Genomic DNA, 22,189 nt, shown 5'->3' on the forward strand with positions numbered 1-22,189 from the left:
TATAGGATTGCAGCCTTAAAGGAGCTGTGGGACACCACAGACTAAGTTCCATTTTTTTTAATGGGCACTGCTTCACACCCGGTTGCGATGGCTCTTCATAATAATAATTATAAATATACTATGATTATATTATTATTATGTTTCTTGAATTAAAAAGGACTAACCTTTTTAGTCCACACTGGAAGCATTCAAGATGAAGCTGGACAGCCATTTGTCAGGGATGTTTGCCTTGGATTCCTGCACTGAGCAGGGGGTTGGACTCAATGGTCTTATAGGCCCCTTCCAACCCTACTATTCCATGATTAACCAAATAATATTTTCTAGCAAGTTGCTGGACTTGACTCTCTCTCTCTCTCTCTCTCTCTCTCTCTCTGTGTTTTCTTTTCAAATTGACCTTTTAATAATTTTGAATTAGGGTGACCAAATACTCCAAACTGACTGAAAGCTCATTTGTATTGTATAATCTTAAAAGGCTGTATAATTTCAGAAGGGGGCATGGCTGTGAGGGGGTGTGGCTGTGACTAACATGAAGGAACCCTGCACTTCTGAATTTGCCACTACACTACTGGAAGGGAAATATTCTACTTCAGCTGCAAAGCCTGGCTGTGAGTAGTTCTTGGGTGTCACTTAGGCACTCAAGAATATGGGAGAAGATGGGGACTCTGTTAGCATACCATTCACTCCACTGCATAACAGTACCCCTGCCTGATATGATGGAAATAGTCTCTGGAGTGGCACTGGAGTCCCTGCAGCTTATCATCCTGGGGAACGTCAACATCTACACAGAGGCTTGTCAGGTATGACTCCCAATTTCATGGCCACCATGACAACCATACACCTGTCCCAGTTGGTAATTGAACTCACTCATGTTGCACTGCATACATTTGACCTGGTGCTTTGTTCTGGACAAGGAGAAAGCAATCTGGGGATTGAGGGCATAGAAGTGCTCCCCCTTTGTCATGGACAGATCACTGCCTGGTTAGATTTAGACTTCTGACAACCTCTAAAGAGCATAGGGGTAGAGGGCCTATTAAGATAGTCTACCCTTAAAGACTAATGGATCCAGATAGATTCCTAAGGGCTCTGGGGGATTTTCCAGCCAGATCTGCTTGGACTTGGGCTCCAACTTATAAATAATGTTTCTGGAGCAGTTCTGCTTAGGCACTCAGTTTGCCCTGCTTTACTGGATGCTTTTCATCTTGTTGTCTCCTTGGAGAAGTGCAACCAACCACTTATGTATGTGACATTGTCTCTTGGCTTATAAACACATACTTAGAGTACTGAAAGAGGTAGTGGCACAGCCTCTGGTGAAAAATAAATCTTTAGATTCTTCAGACCTAATAATTATCATCCAGATTCAAATATCAATTTTCTGAGCAAAGTGTGTGGAGAAGACACAGATCTAGAGGTTCCTGGATGAAACTTAGCTAGATTCTTTCCAGTATGCTTTTCATATTGCTTTGGCATGGAAGCTGCCTTGATCACCCTTGTGGATGACTTGCTCCAGGAGATAGACAGGAGGAGTGCAGCCCTGTTGATTCTCCTAGGTCTCTCTGTAACATTCAATACCATTAACCATGGTATGCTTCTGACCTGTCTTGAGGAGATGGGGATTAGCGGTACTGTACTGAGCTGGTTCAGTTCACTCCTGACAGATAAGATCCAGAACTACTGCTGGAAAACTACTGCTCCTCCCTTTGGCCAGTGATCTATTCAGTTCCATAGCACTCCATTTAAAAAGAAAGAGAGATGGGGGGGGGGGGGGATCCAGAAAATTACAGACAAGTTACCTGTTCCAGGTAAATTAGAAAGCGTTACTAAAGAAGGAAAGATTTGCTGAAGAAAAATCAACATGACTTCTGCAAAGGTAAATCCTTGTCTCACTAACCTTTCAGGCTTCTTTTGAGTGTCAACAAGTAAGTATAGTGGTGATTGTTTACTTCAACTTTCAAAATGCTTTCAACAAAGCCCTTCACTGAAGACTGAGAAAACTTAGTCATTGGATAAGAGATGAGGTCCTCTAATGGATTGGTAGCTGGTTAAAGAACAGAAGGCAGACAGTGGGAATGGAGAGATCCCCCAAGGGTTTGTATGGGGACCAGTAGCTTTTAACTTCTTCATAAAAGACCTGGAGTTCAGGGTGAGCACAAAGGGCTACTTCTGTCAAACAGCAGAAATGTTATAGTCACTGATTTCGAATGATAGTGAATGGGAGGCATGAAGCCTTAGATTTCTGAATCAAGATTCAGATTTAACCCTAAGTTGAATTGGTCTACTTCCGAATCGATCTGAGACTAACTGGGCTACTTTCTAAATTGCCACAGCAGAGTCTGAACTTAATCTTGTGGTCAGTACACACCCCTAATTTGTAACATTAAATATGGCAAAAGAAGCTAAACAGTTCATGACAAATATGCAAATAAATATCAAAATATTTAACAGATTTTCTAGCCCATTTATTGAACATCAAAGATTGATGGACTGAGGTACAAGAGCTGGGGAGTTATGATGAATGAAAATAAAATAAAGAAAATAAAAACAGTTTAAGACTTTTCTGTTTTCTGTTCAATTGGCAACAAAGTCACAGAAGGTGCAATTGGACAAGGGTGGATGATGGATGTGGAGCTTACAGTGGCAGAAGGACTTGAACATCCCGCATTTTCAAGCAAGCACCCAATGCAATGCCCTTCCAGGTCCCACAGACTCCACACAAGCTCTTTTAACATTCCTGCTACAGGCACTGTACATTGGAAGAAACCTCTGATATATTATGCCAACATCCCTGCCCCAAAGCACTAGAATTGGAATTATCTGGTAAAACCATTCACTGTGATGAGAAGCTAGAGCTGTCAGTCAAAAAACTATACACCCTCCTCTCCCTCCCTGGTATTTCCCTAACAGGGAGAGCTTGGTGAGAAATGCATCATTTTGGGGTCCCTTCAAAATGAGAGGGTTCAAGTTCAGATTCAGTCCACTTTGGGGGAGTCCCACTTCGATTTGGACATCTCCCAAATCTTTCAAATCAGACAGATTCAGTTTGGGATTCAGCCAAATCTGAAGCACACCCCCACTACAAACCTTTACTATTTTTGCTAACGCGTAAGGCAATTTTTAGTTGGAAAAGAAAGGGTTAAGAAACGTCACACACACCCCTTACTCCAGGACTGGTCTTCCACTTTAGATTACAACCTTGTAAAATAAAAGTCCCCTTCATGGATCACTGCCTTGTTGTGGCGAAGGGGCTTGCGTAACTCAGTGAAGCCATAAGCTATGCCGTGCAGGGCCACCCAAGACGGACAGGTCATGGCAGAGAGTTCTGACAAAATGTGGTCCACTGGAGAAGGAAATGGCAACCCACTCCAGTATTCTTGCCAAGAAAACCCCATGGAATGTATCACAAGGCTAAAAGATATGACGCCAGAAGATGAGCCCCTCAGGTCGGAAGGTGTCCAATATGCTACTGGGGAAGAGCAGAGGGTATTTCCAAGTAGCGCCAGAAAGAGTGAAGCGGCTGGGCCAAACCCGAAAGGACACTCAGCTGTGGATGTGTCTGGTAGTGAAAAGAAAATCCGATGCTGTAAAGAACAATATTGTTTAGGAACCTGGAATGTCAGATCAATGAATCAAGGTAAGCTGGAGGTGGTCAAACATGAGATGGCAAGATTGAACATCGACATCTTGGGAATCAGCGAACTAAAATGGACAGGCATGGGCGAATTTAATTCAGGTGACCATCATATCTACTATTGTGGGCAAGAATCCCTTAGAAGAAATGGAGTAGCACTCATAGTCAACAAAAGGGTGGGAAAAGAAGTACTGGGGTACAATCTTAAAAATGATAGAATGATCTCAGTACGAATCCAAGGCAAACCATTCAACATCACAGTAATTCAAGTCTATGCCCCAACCACTGAGGCCGAAGAAGCTGAGGTTGATCGGTTCTATGAAGACCTACAACACCTTGTAGAACTAACACCAAAAAAAGATGTCCTCTTCATCATAGGGGATTGGAATGCTAAAATAGGAAGTCAAGAAATCACCGGGATAACAGGCAGGCATGGCCTTGGTGTACAAAATGAAGCAGGACAAAAGCTAATAGAGTTTTGCAAAGAGAACACGCTGATCATAGCAAACACTCTTTTCCAACAGCACAAGAGGCGACTCTACACATGGACGTCACCAGATGGTCAATATCGAAATCAGATTGATTATGTCCTTTGCAGCCAAAGATGGAGAAGCTCCATACAGTCAGTAAAAACAAGACCTGGAGCTGACTGTGGCTCAGATCATGAGCTGCTTCTTGCAAAATTTCGGCTTAAATGGAAGAACGTCGGGAAAACCACTAAACCGTTCAGGTATGACCTAAATCATATCCCTGATGAATATACAGTGGAGGTGAGGAATAGATTTCAGGGATTAGACCTGATAGACAGAGTGCCTGAGGAACTATGGACGGAGGTCCGTAACATTGTTCAGGAGGCAGCAACGAAATCCATCCCAAAGAAAAAGAAATGCAAGAAAGCAAAGTGGCTGTCTGATGAGGCTTTACAAGTAGCTCACGAAAGGGAAGCGAAAAGCAAGGGAGAAAGGGGAAGATATACCCAACTGAATGCAGAGTTCCAGAGAATAGCAAGGAGAGACAAGAAGGCCTTCTTAAATGAACAATGCAAAGAAATCGAGGAAAACAACAGAATGGGAAAGACTAGAGATCTCTTCAAGAAAACTGGAGATCTCAAGGGAACGTTTTGTGCAAAGACGGGCATGATAAAGGACAAAGAAGGCAGGGACCTAACAGAAGCAGATGAGATTAAGAAAAGGTGGCAAGAATACACAGAAGAACTATACAGGAAAGATCTGAATGTCCCTGATAGCCATGATAGTGCGCTCACTGAACTTGAGCCGGACATCCTCGAGAGTGAAGTCAAGTGGGCCTTAGGAAGCATTAGTAACAACAAAGCTAGCGGAGATGACAGTATTCCAGCCGAGCTATTTAAAATCCTAAAAGATGATGCTGTTAAAGTGCTGCATTCAATATGCCAACAAATCTGGAACACTCAACAGTGGCCACAAGACTGGAAATGGTCAGTTTACATTCCAATTCCAAAGAAGGGCAACGCCAAAGAGTGTTCAAACTACCGCACAATTGCGCTCATTTCACATGCCAGCAAGGTGATGCTCAAAATCCTACAAGCTAGGCTTCAGCAGTATGTGAACCGAGAACTACCGGAAGTACAAGCTGGGTTTAGAAGAGGCAGAGGAACTAGAGATCAAATCGCCAACATTCGCTGCATCATGGAGAAAGCAAGAGAATTCCAGAAAAACGTCTATTTCTGCTTCATTGACTACGCTAAAGCCTTTGATTGTGTGGATCACAACAAACTGTGGCAAATTCTTAAAGTGATGGGAGTACCAGACCACCTTACCTGTCTCCTGAGAAACCTGTACGAGGGTCAAGAAGCAACAGTAAGAACCAGAGATGGAACAACCGATTGGTTCCAAATTGGGAAAGGAGTACGACAAGGCTGCATATTGTCACCCTGCTTATTTAACTTATATGCAGAGTACATCATGAGAAATGCCGGGTTGGATGAATCAGAGGTCGGAATTAAGATTGCTGGGAGAATTATCAACAACCTCCGATATGCAGACGATACCACCCTAATGGCAGAAAGCGAAGAGGATCTCAAGAGCCTCTTGTTGAGGGTGAAAGAGGAGAGTGCAAAAGCTGGTTTGAAACTCAACATTAAAAAAACTAAGATCATGGCATCTGGCCCCATCACTTCCTGGCATATAGAAGGGGAAGAAATGGAAGCAGTGACAGATTTTACTTTCTTGGGCTCCAAGATCACCGCAGACGGTGACTGTAGCCATGAAATTAAAAGACGCTTGCTCCTTGGGAGGAAAGCTATGGCCAACCTAGACAGCATAGTAAGAAGCAGAGACATCACCTTGCCGACAAAGGTCCGTCTAATCAAAGCTATGGTTTTCCCAGTAGTAATGTATGGCTGTGAGAGCTGGACTATAAGGAAGGCTGAGCGCCGAAGAATTGATGCTTTCGAGCTGTGGTGCTGGAGAAGACTCTTACGAGTCCCCTGGACTGCAAGGAGGTCAAATCAGTCCATCCTAAAGGAAATCAACCCTGAGTGCTCATTGGAAGGACAGATAATGAAGCTGAAGCTCCAATATTTTGGCCACCTAATGCGAAAAGAAAACTCCCTGGAAAAGACCCTGATGCTGGGAAAGACTGAAGGCAAAAGGAGAAGGGGACGGCAGAGGATGAGATGGCTAGATAGCATCATGGATGCAATGAATATGAACTTGAGCACGCTCCGGGAGACAGCGCAGGACAGGAAGGCCTGGCGTGCTATGGTCCATGGGGTCACGAAGAGTCGGACACGACTGAACGACTGAACAACAACAACAAAATAACAGTAGCAACAGATCTACATATGACTACATATGCCCTGTCAGTAGATTATTTAATTAATTTATTAATCGCCCATCTGGCTCGTCATCCAGCCACTCTGGGCGATGTACAACATATAATAAAACAGTTTAAAACAATAAAGTTCTACAATAAAAACATTTTCTAAAATACCCTAACCCACCCCAAATGCCTGCCTGAACAACCACGTTTTTAATGCACGGTGGAAGCTCATTAAAGAGGGGGCATGACAGAGTTCCTTAGGGAGGGAGTTCCACAGAGTGGGGGCCACCACAGAAAAGGCCCTCTCCCTCGTCCCCACCAGTCTAGCTGTCCTGGCTGATGGGACAGAGAGAAGGCCATCCGAGGATGATCTTGTTAAGCGGCCTGTCTGGTGCTGCTGGAGGCACTCCTTAAGATAGGCTGGGCCGGAACCATATAGGGTTTTAAAGGTCAAAACCAACACCTTGAATTTGGCCTGGAAAACAACTGGTAACCAGTGCAACTCCTTCAGCACTGGAGTGGTGTGATCTTGCCAGCGGCTGCCTTTAATCAGGAAGGACCAGAACCACCGCAATACGGTGTCTCCAATGCCCAACCCCTCCAGGTGGTCCAGGAGGATACCGTGGTCAACAGTATCAAAAGCCGCTGAGAGGCCGAGGAGAACAAGGAAGGAGCATTCACCCCTATCCAGAGCCCTCCTTATATCAACCACCAAGGCGACCAAGGCTGTTTCTGTCCCATGCCCAAGCCTGAAGCCCGACTGAAATGGGTCTAGATAATCGGTTTCTTCCAAGCGTGCCTTCAACTGCATCACCACGACTCGCTCAATCACCTTGCCCCAAAATGGAAGATTTGAGACTGGGCGAAAGTTGTTCAGAACTTGGGGATCCAAGGAGGGCTTCTTTAAGAGCGGTCTTATCACTGCCTCCTTGAGGGCTGATGGCATCACTCCGTCCTCAAGGGAGGCGTTCATCACCGCCCTGATCCCCTCACCCAGTCTCTCTCTGCAGCCCATAATGAGCCAAGATGGGCAAGGATCAAGTAAGCAGGTGGTCGGCCTTACAGATGAAAGCACCTTGTCCACTTCATCAGAAGGAAGAAGGTGGAACCGATCCCACAAAGCCGGTTTGCCACAGGCTGCCTCTTCTGCTATGAGAGTGTGGTTTGACCTTAGAAGGAGCTCTTACCACCTTATTCCCAGCCAAAGGAAAGCTATGAAACTAGCGCTAATTAGCTGTTTGCATTTGCTACAGAAGCTGCAGCTGCTTCAAGGAACAACATCTTGGAAATTCCTTTTGAACTGAATTTATCTGAGGGCTAAGAAAGACTCTTCACCGTTACTTGGTGAGTCACTAAGAAGACTCTTCACTAATTCTCAGAGATTATCTATTAATTCACATATGCTTGGCTGGTTACTTCGTGAGTCACTAAGAAGACTCTTCACTAATTCTCAGAGATTATCTATTAATTCACATATGCTTCGGCTAAGCCCCAACAATCAACCCAAACCCTGATCAAATTAAAAGGGAAGGTATAAAAGAGAACATATTATCACCTGCAAAGCCCTGAACAGTTTTGTTGTCCAGACTGGCACCTATTTACAACAGGAATTTTGCCTGTCTTGTCTTTGTGTGGAAGAACATGCCAAGAGCCATTAATCAGACTGATGCTTACACTGACACTGCATTTCACTAACCTTGCATGCAGCAAAGTGAAAGTAAACAAAGTATGCAGACTGAAAGTCCGGGTAAAAAGCAATGTTGGGGTAAAGGGGAAAAAATTTGTGCCCCCGCTTTAATGCCACCTGAAAAGCCCAATAAAACCAGAACAGTAAGAACTGCTTATCACACTGGCAACTAGGCTTATTGTTTTGCTATGTGGCAGTTACAAACCAATCAGAAGTGTCATACAACTCATCCTGCCTCTGTAGTGTTCTGTATCCATTCAATATAAGCTAAAGCTGTGCCTTGTTTTTTCATTGTAGCTTTGGTTGAAATGTAAACGGGGAGAACCTACTACTACATCAAAGCTTTGGTTGAAATGTAAACAGGGAGAACCTACTTACAAGATTTTTGTGGGAATCTTCGCATATGTATGCTTTTTTCCTTACTTTTGTTTTTCTTTCAATAAAGAGGTGAATAAACTGTGAAGTTTCCTTCGACATTTCGTCTGTTAACATCTGTAAAAGGGAGCTAGCAATAAAAGGTTCCTACGTAAGCATGGTCATTATTTTTATAATTTGTTCCTTTATGCTCCTTTGACATTACATTAAAGTTTTTTAAAATCCCCAATGCTGATTTATTTTTTAAAATGTAATTGAACACAGGAAGCTGCCTTATACTGAATGAAACCACTGGTCCATCCAACCCAGTATTACTGATACTGACATGTAGCGGCTCTCCAGGGGTTCAGGAACAGCCATTTCCTAGCCTTACCTGGAGATGCCAGGGATTGAACCAGAGACCTTCTGCATGCAAACCATGTGCTCTGCCACTGAGCTATGGCTTTCTCCCCAAACAGTTCCGTGTTTTTAACCTGTGTTTTCTAGACTCGGAGTAAAGTTTTTTTGTTTTTACATGTATGTTATGTATCAGTAGGCAGGCTAATGTTTGCAAAATGATTTGCAAGGCTGGCTAAGTAACCACTGAGAGATCACACCTGAATATTTTTAGTGGCTACCACATCCTGTACCCCGTGTGGGAGGCAAAGTTCAAAAATTAGGCCAGATCTTTTCTGTTTCTTCCACCATCCCCTGCCTCTTATACCAACTAGCCTGATGAAGAGTTCTGGACAACTTGAAAGTCTGCACAGTCTTTTCTGGCATTTTGATTGGTCCTAATAAAGCTTTTGCCTAACAGAAGATTTTGGATTTTCCTCCCCTGGTGTTTGGATTTTTTAACCCATGAACCATTACCACTATCCTTGCTTTTTGGTGACAAGAGCTGGGGTATGGCTACAGCCCATGACCAAGAGTATCTTCAAATGATTTTTTCTGCTTACATCTTTAGTTTCTACATAGGGCAACTAAAGCGGAGAAAAAAATTTCCAAAGACACCGGGTGATAAATCCATGGGTGAGTGGGGATACTCACTCCTGTTCTCAGAGCCCAGGTTGATCCCATGGTATACACCCCTCTATCCCAAATCTAGGGATCCCATACATCATTCCTATGCAGTTAAATAAGCAACAACTCCAAGAAGAAAAAGGTATCCTACTGCAACATGCCTAACATTTACATTGCCCCTCTCTGCTCATTAAACAGATTTTGCTTAAATAATGAACAAACTGTATTACAGACTCCAATGAGAATTCCAAAATTATAAGTCAACTGATAAAGCTCAGAGGAGAAGGAAGAGAATGGGAGGGAGAGAAGAGTAATATTGACTAATATAAAGGGCGCAGCTTGAGAAAGGATATTCCTGCCACACCTGATCAAACATAGTCCACAGAGGGGAGAGGGAACGAGGAACAAAAGGAGAAGTGAGACAAAGCAGTTGGAAATTTGCATCCAGAACAGATTAAAACAAATTCAGTAGGGACTGAGGAAATACAGAATATATATTACTATAAATGCAAAACTGTTCTAAAAGCTAACTCAAATGTCAAAGATTACTGCTTGAATAAATTTGAATATGAAAGTCATTGCTTCCATAACTTAATTGAAGAAATGCTCAAGCCAAATACAGGCAAGAGCTAAACACTGCCCCAAAGTTGCCTCTTGAAACTGGAGGTCTCAGAGAACAGAACTGGACACTATCAAGCAGGGCCCACCAATGCCTGGAATCAGTTCTGATCCCTATCTTCAAGATAATCTAGGGAAGATGTTCAGTCAATGCTATATAACATTAACCCCCACACAAGAAACACCAAGGGTGACAGGGTCTTTTCACAAGGGATGTGTAGCCATGTATCCTCACTCACATACTCACTTGAACTTATGTGTATACATGTGCAACAATCAACACAGGTCTAAGGGGGCCTTTAACCAGAGGTGTGGTGTGCACACTGCAGATTTATGCACTAAACCAAGTCTAACCAAATGGAGAATGCCTGTTTCTTACCACTCTAAATAAGCTCAAACACTCATTAAAAAACCAAAGGACTTTATTTGTATAGATTTTGTTCTTCACACAGACACATGAAGAGAGGGGAGAGGGAAAACAGCTTGGTTAGAGAAGAGAGAAAAGTAGCTAGCACATTGACCAGTATACTAGTTCTAATAGGCCCAAGAGATAGAGAAAGATGGAAGTTTGGAGAAATTCACATTTGCTAAATAAGGAGTAGAAGGTGATGCTATAGAAATGGCAAGACAGGGATGGGAGGCTATGGGACCAAGGGAACTTGGGTGCTGGTGACAAAGGTGTGCCACAAGGGTGGAAATTGATAATTTAGGATAGGGATGGGGAACCTCTTACAGCCTGAGGCCAAATTCAATTTCAGAGAAGTGCTTCGGGGCTGTATTCCAGTGGTAGGCTGTTCCAAAGATAAATGGAGTGGGGTCAAAATACAAAAAAGTACCAGCATATTGCAGCTTAAAGCTCTTACTGCCAGTAACTAAGCTTTAGGAGAGGCATGTAAACCTTTTAAGATGGGGGAAAAACTGCACAAAACCGTGAAACCACCAAATTATTGGAGGTCAGAGAAAAGGGGTGTGGCCATCTGAGGACCCCAGGAAAGCCAGATTTGGTCCCCAGGCCTGAGGTTTCCCACCCTGATTTAGGAAGAAAGATGAAACAGAGGGTAAGTTATAAATATCTAGCTTCAGAAAAGGGGAAACTCAAAGCACTTCCTGGCTGGCTGCCTAGACCACCTTCAGGATTCTCACCTTTAATTCCAAATTCAAAGATGGAGCAAAAGCCTCAAGCCACCTATGCACTCATAAGTACTATGCTGTCTCAGAACCGCTGAATGTATCACCTTTGGTTCTTTCTACTTGTGGCAATGATAAGGAGACCAAATGGAGGCAGTTCCATTATTAGGGACCATGGAGCCACCACAATTGCTTCAAAAATAGGATTTGGATGGAGCCTTGGAAAACAGGCATCTCCTTGGAATTCCCAAAAAGATATTAAATGGTTGCACTCTGCTCAAGACCTTTAGTAGCTAGCTGATTCTCAATGCTCTGGGCTCTCTGTTCGACTACCTCTATTGGACTCAGTAAGCAACTATCTAACGGACCACCTCTCTCGCTATGAACCTGCCTGAGTATTAAGATCTGCAGGAGAGGCCCTTTTGAGAGCGCCATTACCTGCAGAGCCCCATATGTCTGGCATACATGAAAGGGTTTTCTCCTGTGTTGCCCCCAAACTGTGGAATTCACTCCTTCAAGAACTACGATTGGCTCCTACTCTTTAGTTTTAGAAATTGTATAAAGACACATATTTTCAATTTAGACTTTCAAAACAGGTAGTTTTAATGATCCTGTTTTAATTGTTTTACGGTTGTATTGTTTTAAGTTATTGTACACCACCCTGATGGTTTTTCAGCAGATAAGACAGTATATAAATTTTAATAATAAATAAATAAACATATATGTGCAGCCTCACAGGTCTAGCTGTGTCCCTCCAATGTATGGAACCTGGCTCTGGACTCAATGGGCGCTTTACCAGGGGACAGAAACATAGGAAACAGATCATTGGTCCATCTAGCCATTATTGTAGACACTGACTGGCAGCAGCTCTCCAGGGTTTTAGATAGAACTTTTTCCAGCGTTTTTTTCCAACTTTTTCACTGGCATCCTGGAAATGCCAGTGAATGAACCAAGTATCTTCTACGTGAAAAGCATATGAGAGCTTTGGACGGTATAGAAATGTAATGAATAAATATAATATGCATTGCCACTGAGCCACAGGCCATCCCCTCTCTCTGGGTACACAAAGCAACCTGATCGCTCTGGACAAACGTAGCAACAAGGTGGTTCAAAAGGAAAGCAGAGGCCTCTGGCCCTCAAAGGATAGAATACACACCAAGGTGAAGCAAAGAATCATAGTAGGAAAGAGTCAGGAGACATGATAGTAGAAACCCAGACCCCAAGTTATTCTTAGTGCTGAGACCCCCAATTGGGAGGGATACCCCAGCAGAAACAATGAACTACTGCCCAACCTCCAGAGCTGTAAAGGCCTGGAAAGAAACTGGAAAAAATGGAGGGGGGGATTTTCCCATTTTTTCCCAAGGACCATGTTTGTTTTTTCCAAAAAATTGGAAAAATTGAACAGCTTTGGATTATGAAATATTTTCTGTTAGAATAGGAGCTGAAATCCAAAATTTCTGGCAGGCCCCAGGTTGGGGAAAGCTGTCCTAAAGGAGCAAAGTGAATTTAGATCTGTAAAGAGTGCTAAAAAAAAAAAAAAGTATTCCTTATTTCTCATTTTCCCCCAAAACTTTCATTTTTTCCCCCAAAACAAGGGAAAACTATTTCCCATGGCTTCAAAATTTCTGGAAATCTTATATCTCTACCTCCAGGTTGGTTATAGGGTTCAAAACATAGAATACAAAGGAACTGATGGCTCAGAGGGTGGACCCAGAATGAGACAGAACAAAGGGAACAAAAGGCTGGCTCTGGGGCATGAAAAGCTCAGGAAGGTTCCTTGCCTCTTGATTGACATGTAGTTAGCTATACAGGGCAACAGCAGTACAAGATAATAAGCTACTGGCAATCAAAACAAAAGGTCTCATTAATGTTATTCAGGGTATCTTGAAACCTGTTTACCTGTCTAGGGTGTGAGAACACTTCTGGATTGGACCAAATTTCCTGCCAAGGATCTGGATTAGCCAATTCAAAGGTACCCTCCTGCATTAATTAGCTGGGTGATGACAAGGCAAGTCACACAGGCATTTGCACCTTTCTGTATTTACAGGGAGCAACTCCCTTTAATCTAATCAGTGGAGGAAGCACATATGATCAGTGGCTCCTGCCCCTCTATAGCCATCCAGAGCCTTAACAACATTCCTGGGTATTTTCCATGCTGATGCTGCTGGAACCAAAATGGATTCTTGAGCCATGGTATCAGGATAATACCAATGAAATACATAGTGCACAGTGATGTATCCAGGGTGTCAGCACATCTGAGCTCTTCTGTGACATATGAGAAGCAGAAAACTTAACTGTTGATTCCACAAATGCACATTAATTAGCCCTGTTCTTGGTACCATGTCCTCATTCCATCATCACAGTGAATTGTCCAAGTCAATGTTCCTAAATTAGGTACCTAGTTTGTCAAAAGTTTCCAAAATTCTGTATTTTCTTTGCAGAAAGCATGAAGTTGTCATCCAGACTTTTATCAAGAAGCTGTTACAGACTGCATTTTACCATCTCTCAATCCCAAACCATACAGATGTATGTACCCAGGTAGAATCATAGAATCATAGAATAGTAGGGTTGGAAGGGGCTGACAAGGCCATCGAGTCCAACCCCCTGCTCAATGCAGGAATCCAAGTCAGAGCATCCCTGACAGATGGCTGTCCAGCCTCGTCTTGAATGCCTCCAGTATGGGAGAGCCCACCACCTCCCTAGGGAATTGGTTCCACTGTCGTACTGCTCTAACAGTCAGGAAGTTTTTCCTGATGTTCAGCCGGAATCTGGCTTCCTCTAACTTGAGCCCATTATTCCGTGTCCTACACTCTGGGATGATCAAGAAGAGATCCTGGCCTTCTTCTCTGTGACAACCTTTCAAGTACTTGAAGAGTGTACTTGAAAGGTTGTCACAGAGAAGAAGGCCAGGATCTCTTCTTGATCATCCCAGAGTGCAGGACATGGAATAATGGGTACCCAGCATTAGTTTGGCTACAGACACACGCATGTCATGACAGGAAAAAGCTGGCTCAACCCCAGTCAAGTAACTGTCAGCAGGACACCAAACCTACTTTAATTATTTCTAGAACACCTTTAAGGATGGAACAACATACCTAAAGATTTCCCCCTAGATCTTCTTTATCCTTAGAAACTCCTGAAGCTGAATTTCTCATTTCAGATCCCATACCGGGGTAGGCCAAACAAGACAATAAACAGCTTTATCTCAAATATACATCCAACTACATGATCACCATGTATGGGGTCATAACTAAATCTAATACTTTAGGCAGATTTAATTATGGAGATGCAGGAAGATGAGTAAGTCATTGGGAGTTGGGACCACAGAATCATAGAACAGTGATTCTATGGTCCCAACTCCCAATGACTTACTCATCTTCCTGCATTTTAAAATGCCCTAAACACTAAAGTTTAGGGCATTTTAAAATGAGATGTGGTACCATTAATCCACAAAGGCATTTGCTGACTGTCCCTCTGAGTGTCCCTTCCCTCCTGATAGGAGTAAATGAGGCTCAGACGGACATCAAAGTCTGCTACTCTAAAGGAGATGCAGGAAGATGAGCAAGTAATTGGGAGTTGGGACCAATTATCTTATCATTGCTATTCAGAACTAGTAGGGATTCCAAACTAAAAAGGAGGATGAGCTTGGCAGCACCATCGAGAGCATCTGGATCAAAATAAATGGAGCAAAGAATAAAAGGAACCTGGTGGTCAGAGTCTACTACCAGCCACCCAATCAAGGAGAAGATGAGGATGAAACTTTTGAAAAGCAAATTGCCAATGTTTCAAGGAAGCATGATGTAGTAGTAATGGGGGACTTCAATTTCCCCAATATTTGTTGGGAGACAAATTCTACAAAACATGGCCCCTCCAGGAAATTTCTGACTTGTGTGGCAGATAACTTCCTCCTACAGAAAGTAGAAGAAGGAACTAGAGGACTGGCTATCCTTGACTTGATCCTAACCAACAGAGATGACTTAGTGGATAAAGTAGCAGTTACAGGAACTTTGGGGGAAAGCAACCATGTTATTATACTTGAGTTCTTGGTTCTAAGGGAAGCAAAAGCCGAGTGTAGTCAAACGCGTAGCCTGGATTTTAGGAAAGCTGATTTTATTAAACTCAGAACAATGATCAGTAAGGTCCCATGGCAAGTGACTCTAATGAAAAAAGGGGTCCAACATGGATGGGAGCTTTTAAAAAAGGAAATGCTCAAGGCACAATTACAAACAATTCCAACAAGAAGAAAGGGGGGGAAACAACAGAAGAAGCCAATGTGGCTTCACAAAAAGCTTAGAGATGACCTGAAAACAAAAAAGGACCCATATAAGAAGTGGAAAGAAGGCCAAGCAACAAAGGAAGAGTACAGGCAGGTAGCACAGAATTGTAGGGATGGCGTCATGAAGGCTAAAGCTGAGAACGAGCTGAGGTTAGTGAGGGATGCTAAAAGCAACAAAAAGGCTTTCTTCAGATACATGCACAGTAAAAGACAGAGGAAAGAAATGCTGGTTCAGCTATTAAATCAGGATGGCAAAATGATAACTGCTGACAAAGAAAAGGCAAAAGTGCTCAATTCCTACTTTCGTTCATGACCCCCCTGGCAAAGGCGAAGTACAGGCTGAAGGAGCAGGACTGCAGCTTGAGATCGATAGGCATATGGTCAAGGAACACCTAATTACTTTGAAGGAGTTCAAATCTCCAGGGCCAGATGAACTGCAATAATAAAGGAACTGGCAGAAGAACTCTCAGACCCGCTGTCTATTCTCTTTGAGAAATCATGGAGGACAGGTGAAGTGACAGATGACTGGAGGAGGACTAATGTTGTCCCTATCTTCAAAAAGGGCAAAAAGGAGGAACCTGGGAACTACAGACCAGTCAGTCAATCCCTGGGAACATTCTGGGGCAGATGATAAAGCAATCAGTCTCTAAGCACCTTGAAAACAATGCAGTGATTGCTCGAAGCCAACATGGATTTGTCAAGAATGAATCCTGCCAGACGAATCTGAGCTCATTTTTTGATCAAGTCACCTCCCTTGTGGACCATGGGAATGCTGTAGATATCATATACCTCGACTTCAGCAAAAATTTCGACAAAGTGCCCCATGATATCCTGATGAGCAAACTAGCTCAAAGTGGGCTAGATGAAACAACCATCCGGTGGATCCACAGTTGGCTACAGAATCGGACTCCAAGAGTGCTTATCAATGGGATCTTCTGAAACTGGGGAGAGGTAACGAGTGGGGTACCACAGGGCTCAGTCCTGGGCCCAGTGCTCATCAACATTTTTATTAATGACTTGGAGGAGGAGGTGCAGGGAATGCTTATCCAATTTGCAGATGACACAACATTGGGCGGGATAGCTAATACTTTGGAAGAGAGAAACACAATTCAAAGTGATCTTGATAAACTGGAGCACTGGGCAGAAAACAACAGAATGACATTTAATAGGGATAAATGCCAAGTTCTGCACCTCATTGGAGTCTGTGGCGGAATTCTCCACCATCCCTAATTACGAGTTAACAAAGCTATTTAAAAGCCAGGAGAGACGTATAAAAACAAGAATCAAGAGCCATAATATTCTATTCCAATTTTGTTAATGAGTTTCCATGAATCTGCAGCAGTATCTTGTTTATCAAATGTCTAGGATAGTGGGAAAGAGCTATGGTTACCTGTGGATGGGAAAAGGCACTCTGTACCATGTAGGCTGACCACCCCATAAGACAGAGCAGCAGAATCCTCTTATTGCAGAATAGGCAGTGAGGCCAATATATTTATTGCTTGTCCAATGCCACCTACTGAATTAGTGTGAGAGGTAGGATTTAAGCTTGTGTCTTCTGGATTTATGGCTCAGTCTCTTAGGCACTAGATTTCACCAGCTACTTCTAAATAAACATGGCAAGAATTTGGTTGTAGAGGTTTCAAGGTGCCGCAGCAACAGCTTGGCAATACTGCACCAAACACTGTAGTAGTTACAGTCTGGCCAAGACATTACACTCTTCTGATTTCCTGACTATTTCACCAGTTTAGTCATACCCGTTTATGATCATGTTAGGAAAGGGAATATTGCCTAAGTCAACTTAGCCAACTTGGTGCCCTCCAGATGTTTTGGACTACAGGTGTGAGTTACAAACCATCCCAGAACCCATGGCTTGTTCTAGGGTTGTGGGGTGGTTTGTAACCCTCCCCACCACGCACCACCATTGGGTTCAGATGACGAAACAAACCGTGCCTGGCAAGGGTAATTATGGCAATGACACAATGTGTGACCTCAGCTGATAGGCTTCAGCTATTGGGTGGTATGGAAATGTAATAAAGAAAAATAAAGAAATAAACACGGGGCAGGAAAATAAGCTACGATGGCTTAATTTCCTTCCCCAATTGTGCAAACCCAGTCATTGCGTGATCTTAGGCAAACAGTTTCCAATCTGCAAGGTAGCTATGTAAGAAAAATCTGAAGCTGGAGACAGCAAGTTGTTTGGTGACATACATTAGTTATCAGTTTAACTACCTATCCTACACATTTTGACCGGTACCAGTGTCTTTTGACAGCTCTTCATACACTTGTAGGGTATGGATATCATTTAGATTCTCTGTTTTTTGCAACAGTCTGGGGATTGGTTCTTCTATATGCAGATCACCTCACAGAGAATGGCAGGCAGGGACAAGGCAGTAGCAGGCACTTGGATGTGTGGGCAGAGTTCAGCTCAGGTGGAACTCTGAGCACCACACTTGGGGCGGGAAGATAGAGAAGATCTTAGCTATTTAGAAGCATATGCAGACTATTCTACAATTTGGACCCCAGTTATTATGCATTGTTCTGCTACTAGCACAACGTATATCCCAAAATGTTAATGCCACAATATTCACTAAATCACTAAACACCCAATATTAACTTCAAAACTTACCAGTTATGTTATTCAGCACTTCTTTCAAGACACTGAAGCTGTGCAACAGGGGATCACGTTCTTCATCCTAAACATATGAATAGGTCATTGCTGAGTCAAAACTGGATCCTCAGGGGAAAAAAGGATTTTTTTTATCTTCTTTCAATAAACTCTTTAACTGGACATTATTCACAGACATGACAACTAGGTAAGATTTCTCAGGATTACTTCTTACTATTAGCACTTTACAGAAATAAGTAACTTCTGTCTGAATAAAAAATAAGTACATGATTTCCATTTTTCTAATCCTGTGCAATCACTCAAAAGCCACCATAAGCAGCAGAATATTTTGGCTTAATTCTAAATGCTCAAAGTAAGTTTTATGCTTCATTAGGACCCACATGAACTGCTGGTTATCTTCACAGTTATAATAATCTAATCCACATAGTTTAGCATGCATAAGGTATCAGGTTCAAACCCTGGAATCTCCAGTTAAAGATCTTGCATAACAGGAATGGGAAAGCCCTATGCCTAAGATCTTGGAGAGCTGCTGCTAGCCAGAATAAACCATACTAAACTAGAGGTACCAATGGCATTCAATATAAGGCCTCAGATGTTCAGCACCACCTTCCCACCTTACACTGCTCTAAAAAGAAAAGGCAAGAATAAGGGTGGACAGCTGTTGTTAGTGGTAGAATGTGTTTTGACAATGTTAATGGCTGATCTCTTCCTCCATAACATTTTGGAGAGCCAATGTGACACAGCGGACAGACTGTTGGCAGCTCAGTTTCAAACATCCCTGCTCAGTCGTGAAGCTCAATGGGCTGTAGGCCTCTCATTCTCAGCCTAACCTATTTCACACAGTTGTGAAGATAAGACAGGATAACCCCCATGTAATAAATAAATAGGGACACATGGGAGAGGGGGGGAGGAGTGGAGAGAGAGACACAGAAAAAGAAAACAAGACAGTTTTCAAGCCTCAATGGGCAAATGCAACAGGGCTTGCTGGACTCTCCCTGGCATTCCTATTCACAACAGGCAACCAAGCAATTTGATTAAGAGTGACTGTCGTTCATAGTATGTTGCAACTACCTATTTTTCATTACACAAATATTCAAACACTGGTACATTTTTTACTAATGCACTTTTTGTAGTTTTCCACTTCAGCTTTTGCTTTGGGAACCAGAGAAGCTCCTTTTTTCCCAGTTAAAAGTAATGCAAGACAAAAAGTAGTATAACCATATACAAATTTACTTGGGAGCAGCGCTGGCTCTTCGGCTTAGAAACGGGGATGAGCACCACACCCTAGAGTCGGACACGACTGGTTGGGGACACCTTTACCTTTTTTTTAAAGTCTTTTTGAAGCAAGCTGGACTTATAGCTAAGCAAGTATGCACAAGACCAATATTAGTAATTTTCTCTTCCTCCACAGAACTCAGCATAATGTACATAGTTTACTCCCATTTTAGCCTAACAACCCTGTGAGGTAAACTAGGCTGAGAGAATGACTGACCCAGGGCCACCCAATAAACCTGTTGGCTGAGTGGGAATTTGAACCTGCATCTCTTCAGTCTAAGTTCAAGGCCCTAGCCACCGTATCACACTCATTCAATAAATGGAAAAGGATAATCATGTACACCACCCTGAGCTACTTTGGGGAAGGATGGGTCACCAACTTAATTTAATTAATTAGACTTTATATTTGTGATGTATCTTACCTGGAATATCTCCTGATCACAAGAGGTAATTAAGGACTCAATCCTATCAGGATAGGTAGCCGCCTCTGAACTTGGAGGCGACTGCCTATCCAATGCAGGGCAGGAGCAGCATGGAGGAGATCATCCCCTCCACGCTTCAGCCGCCCTGCATTCGTGGCTAGACAGCTGATTTCAGCTGTCTAGCCACAGGAATTCAGAGCGGGGGGGGGAAGATGCCAGACGACACATAGGAAGCGTCGGAATGGCACTTCCCGCCCCAGTCCGCCCCCAGGAACACCCCATTTTCACCGCTCCACACTCCTCTTACGAGCATGGAGCCAATCCACACTGCTTACAAGGCAGTGCAGGAGGGAATGGAGGTCAGTTCTTCGAGGTTGGTTCCTGGGAACCGAACTATCCTACGGCCGTCTAGCTGCTGACTAGCGGCCATAGAATTGCTCCCTTAGTCATATTTCCAAGTTCATCACTTCTCAGTCTATTATGCAGTAGATCTCACACTTCAAATAACTTTGTTAGCCACATTTAGACAAGTCCCTACATAGCTCTAAGATCAAAGTTGCCTATGGTATACTAAAGTAATATGTTATCCCAGTTCTTCTAGCATGCCTGATGTTGAGATGAAAGATTAATTTTATTAGAAATTCAGATTCACTGCAGGCAACTCTGCAATAACTTACCAAATGTGTATGAGTACTCCATCTTGCACTGCGTTTTATGGCTCCAACTACTGTATTGATTTCACCTTGTACAATGTAAATGTTCTTATCCACAATCCTGACAGCCCTAGAATTGACAAAGTAAATTAGCATCCCATACAAAAAGACACACCATTTTAATTATTCCATACCAGGGAAATAAATTGCGAAGAATGCCCAATATTCTTCATTTTGGATAACAAAGATGGAATAAATATTTCAGGGCAAGTAGCAATCAGCTGAAGTACTCTAGCGCAGTCTGTTTTATATGTTCTTACATAAACACTGAACAATTCTCGGATTTTTATGTATAAAAACATTCCTACCACACCTTGCAGCCTTCAAAAATAGTCCCCAAGCGCTCACTGCTAGAGATTAAAATACAGTATTCAGTTATCCCAAAACCCTGCTGGTTAAAGACCAGCGTTAGGGCTATCTCACAGGAGGATTTCTCAAGCAATACAGTCAGGCTCAGATGCTTCATAAGGCAATACAAGAGCAGGACAATGTGGGGAATCTTTGCTGATCCCAGATACCCCACTCTCCCTATCTGGATATGGGCCTGAAATATCAAAGAAAAGTGTGGGTGCACTGTATGCATAAATTGTAAGCAAGCACAATTTATGACATCACACAACATTATTACTTATCATGAGGCATGCCTGTTAAAGACACCAGCCTTAGCTTCCAATCTTCTAGTTTTGTGGAGCTTGAGCTGATATGAGATAGCCTTAACTTAAACAAGCAACTTAAACAAAAATTAAATATATTTAATATAATTGAATACTGTAGTTCAATGTGTGGTTGTGAGCTGTCTTGCACATTCTGTAATCTTGGGGACAGCTTCCACAGTTAGAGGCAGTTCTCTTCTTCACATAGTCACTCTCAACCTGTAGAGAATAGTGGGAACAGTGAGGGAGGGAGCATAGCTAGTAAGCCTGTCCCTGCTCCTCCTCCTCACAGAGTAAGGCTAGATTCTCACAGCCATCTTAATAAGCATACATAGAGTGTACATGCATGTTCAGTGTAACATGTGAACACCCTTAGTGTGAGATAGGATCCTTGCATGTCCTTTTCCTACCACATAGAAAGGAACAGCTGGGAGTGGGGCCCTCACACTGTATTTCTGCCTTGAGAAAGTCAGCACAATGGCCCTAGTCCCCAGATTTCCTTTTCCCACCATACAGAAAGGAAGAACAGGGATCTGCTTTCAGAAAAGTAGTGTGAGGGCCTGATCCTTCTGTTTCTCCCACCTGTGTGTTCCATCCTCACCCAAATTCCCTGAAGCTCAAACTACATGTTACTTTAAAGAAGTAGCTTTTTTTATTTTTACCCAAAAGAAAATGCCAGGAACCAGAAAAGGAACAGGACTCCTAGAGCGTGGGATAGGGGGCTTTAATTATTTGCCCCATGCCTGCAATTTACATTTCAACTGGATGTCTTTTTGGTATTAAATTCAAGGTGTGGGGGGGCCTCATCCAGACTGGGACCACAGGTTAAAATCCTCCTACCCCCACCCCCACATGCTAGGGTCCCAATCCATGTAATAATGTACAGTTTCACCACAGAAGGTCACATTTTATAATGAATAAGAATTGCATACAGAATCCACTAGATTTCCTCTGCAACACAGAATCCCCACTGGAAATACTAGAGTA

The 22,189-nt window shown here is 42.9% G+C and overlaps 1 protein-coding gene across 13 annotated transcripts in view; it reads right to left on the bottom strand.

Moving 5' to 3' along the window:
- The window catches only part of GBF1 (golgi brefeldin A resistant guanine nucleotide exchange factor 1), a 265,435-nt gene that overhangs the window by 240,271 nt on the left and 2,975 nt on the right, over positions 1 to 22,189 (bottom strand). For 12 of the 13 annotated variants that reach the window (XR_014788747.1, XR_014788745.1, XM_084841340.1 and 9 more), the window contains exons 2-3: positions 20,514 to 20,619; positions 18,140 to 18,206 (exon numbers count right to left, since the gene is read on the bottom strand). Coding sequence is in view for 10 of the 13 variants with exons in the window: in XM_084841340.1 (XP_084697466.1) it covers positions 18,140 to 18,206; positions 20,514 to 20,619 (173 nt within the window). In the remaining 3 variants the exon portion in view is untranslated. Of the gene's footprint in view, positions 1 to 18,139; positions 18,207 to 20,513; positions 20,620 to 22,189 lie in introns of those variants that run through there. The other variant, XM_084841346.1, reaches the window with a different exon arrangement.

This window comes from Heloderma suspectum, chromosome 3, assembly GCF_057233095.1.
Source record: "Heloderma suspectum isolate Gila_16-S chromosome 3, 16-S_ref, whole genome shotgun sequence".
Lineage (NCBI taxonomy): Eukaryota > Metazoa > Chordata > Lepidosauria > Squamata > Helodermatidae > Heloderma > Heloderma suspectum.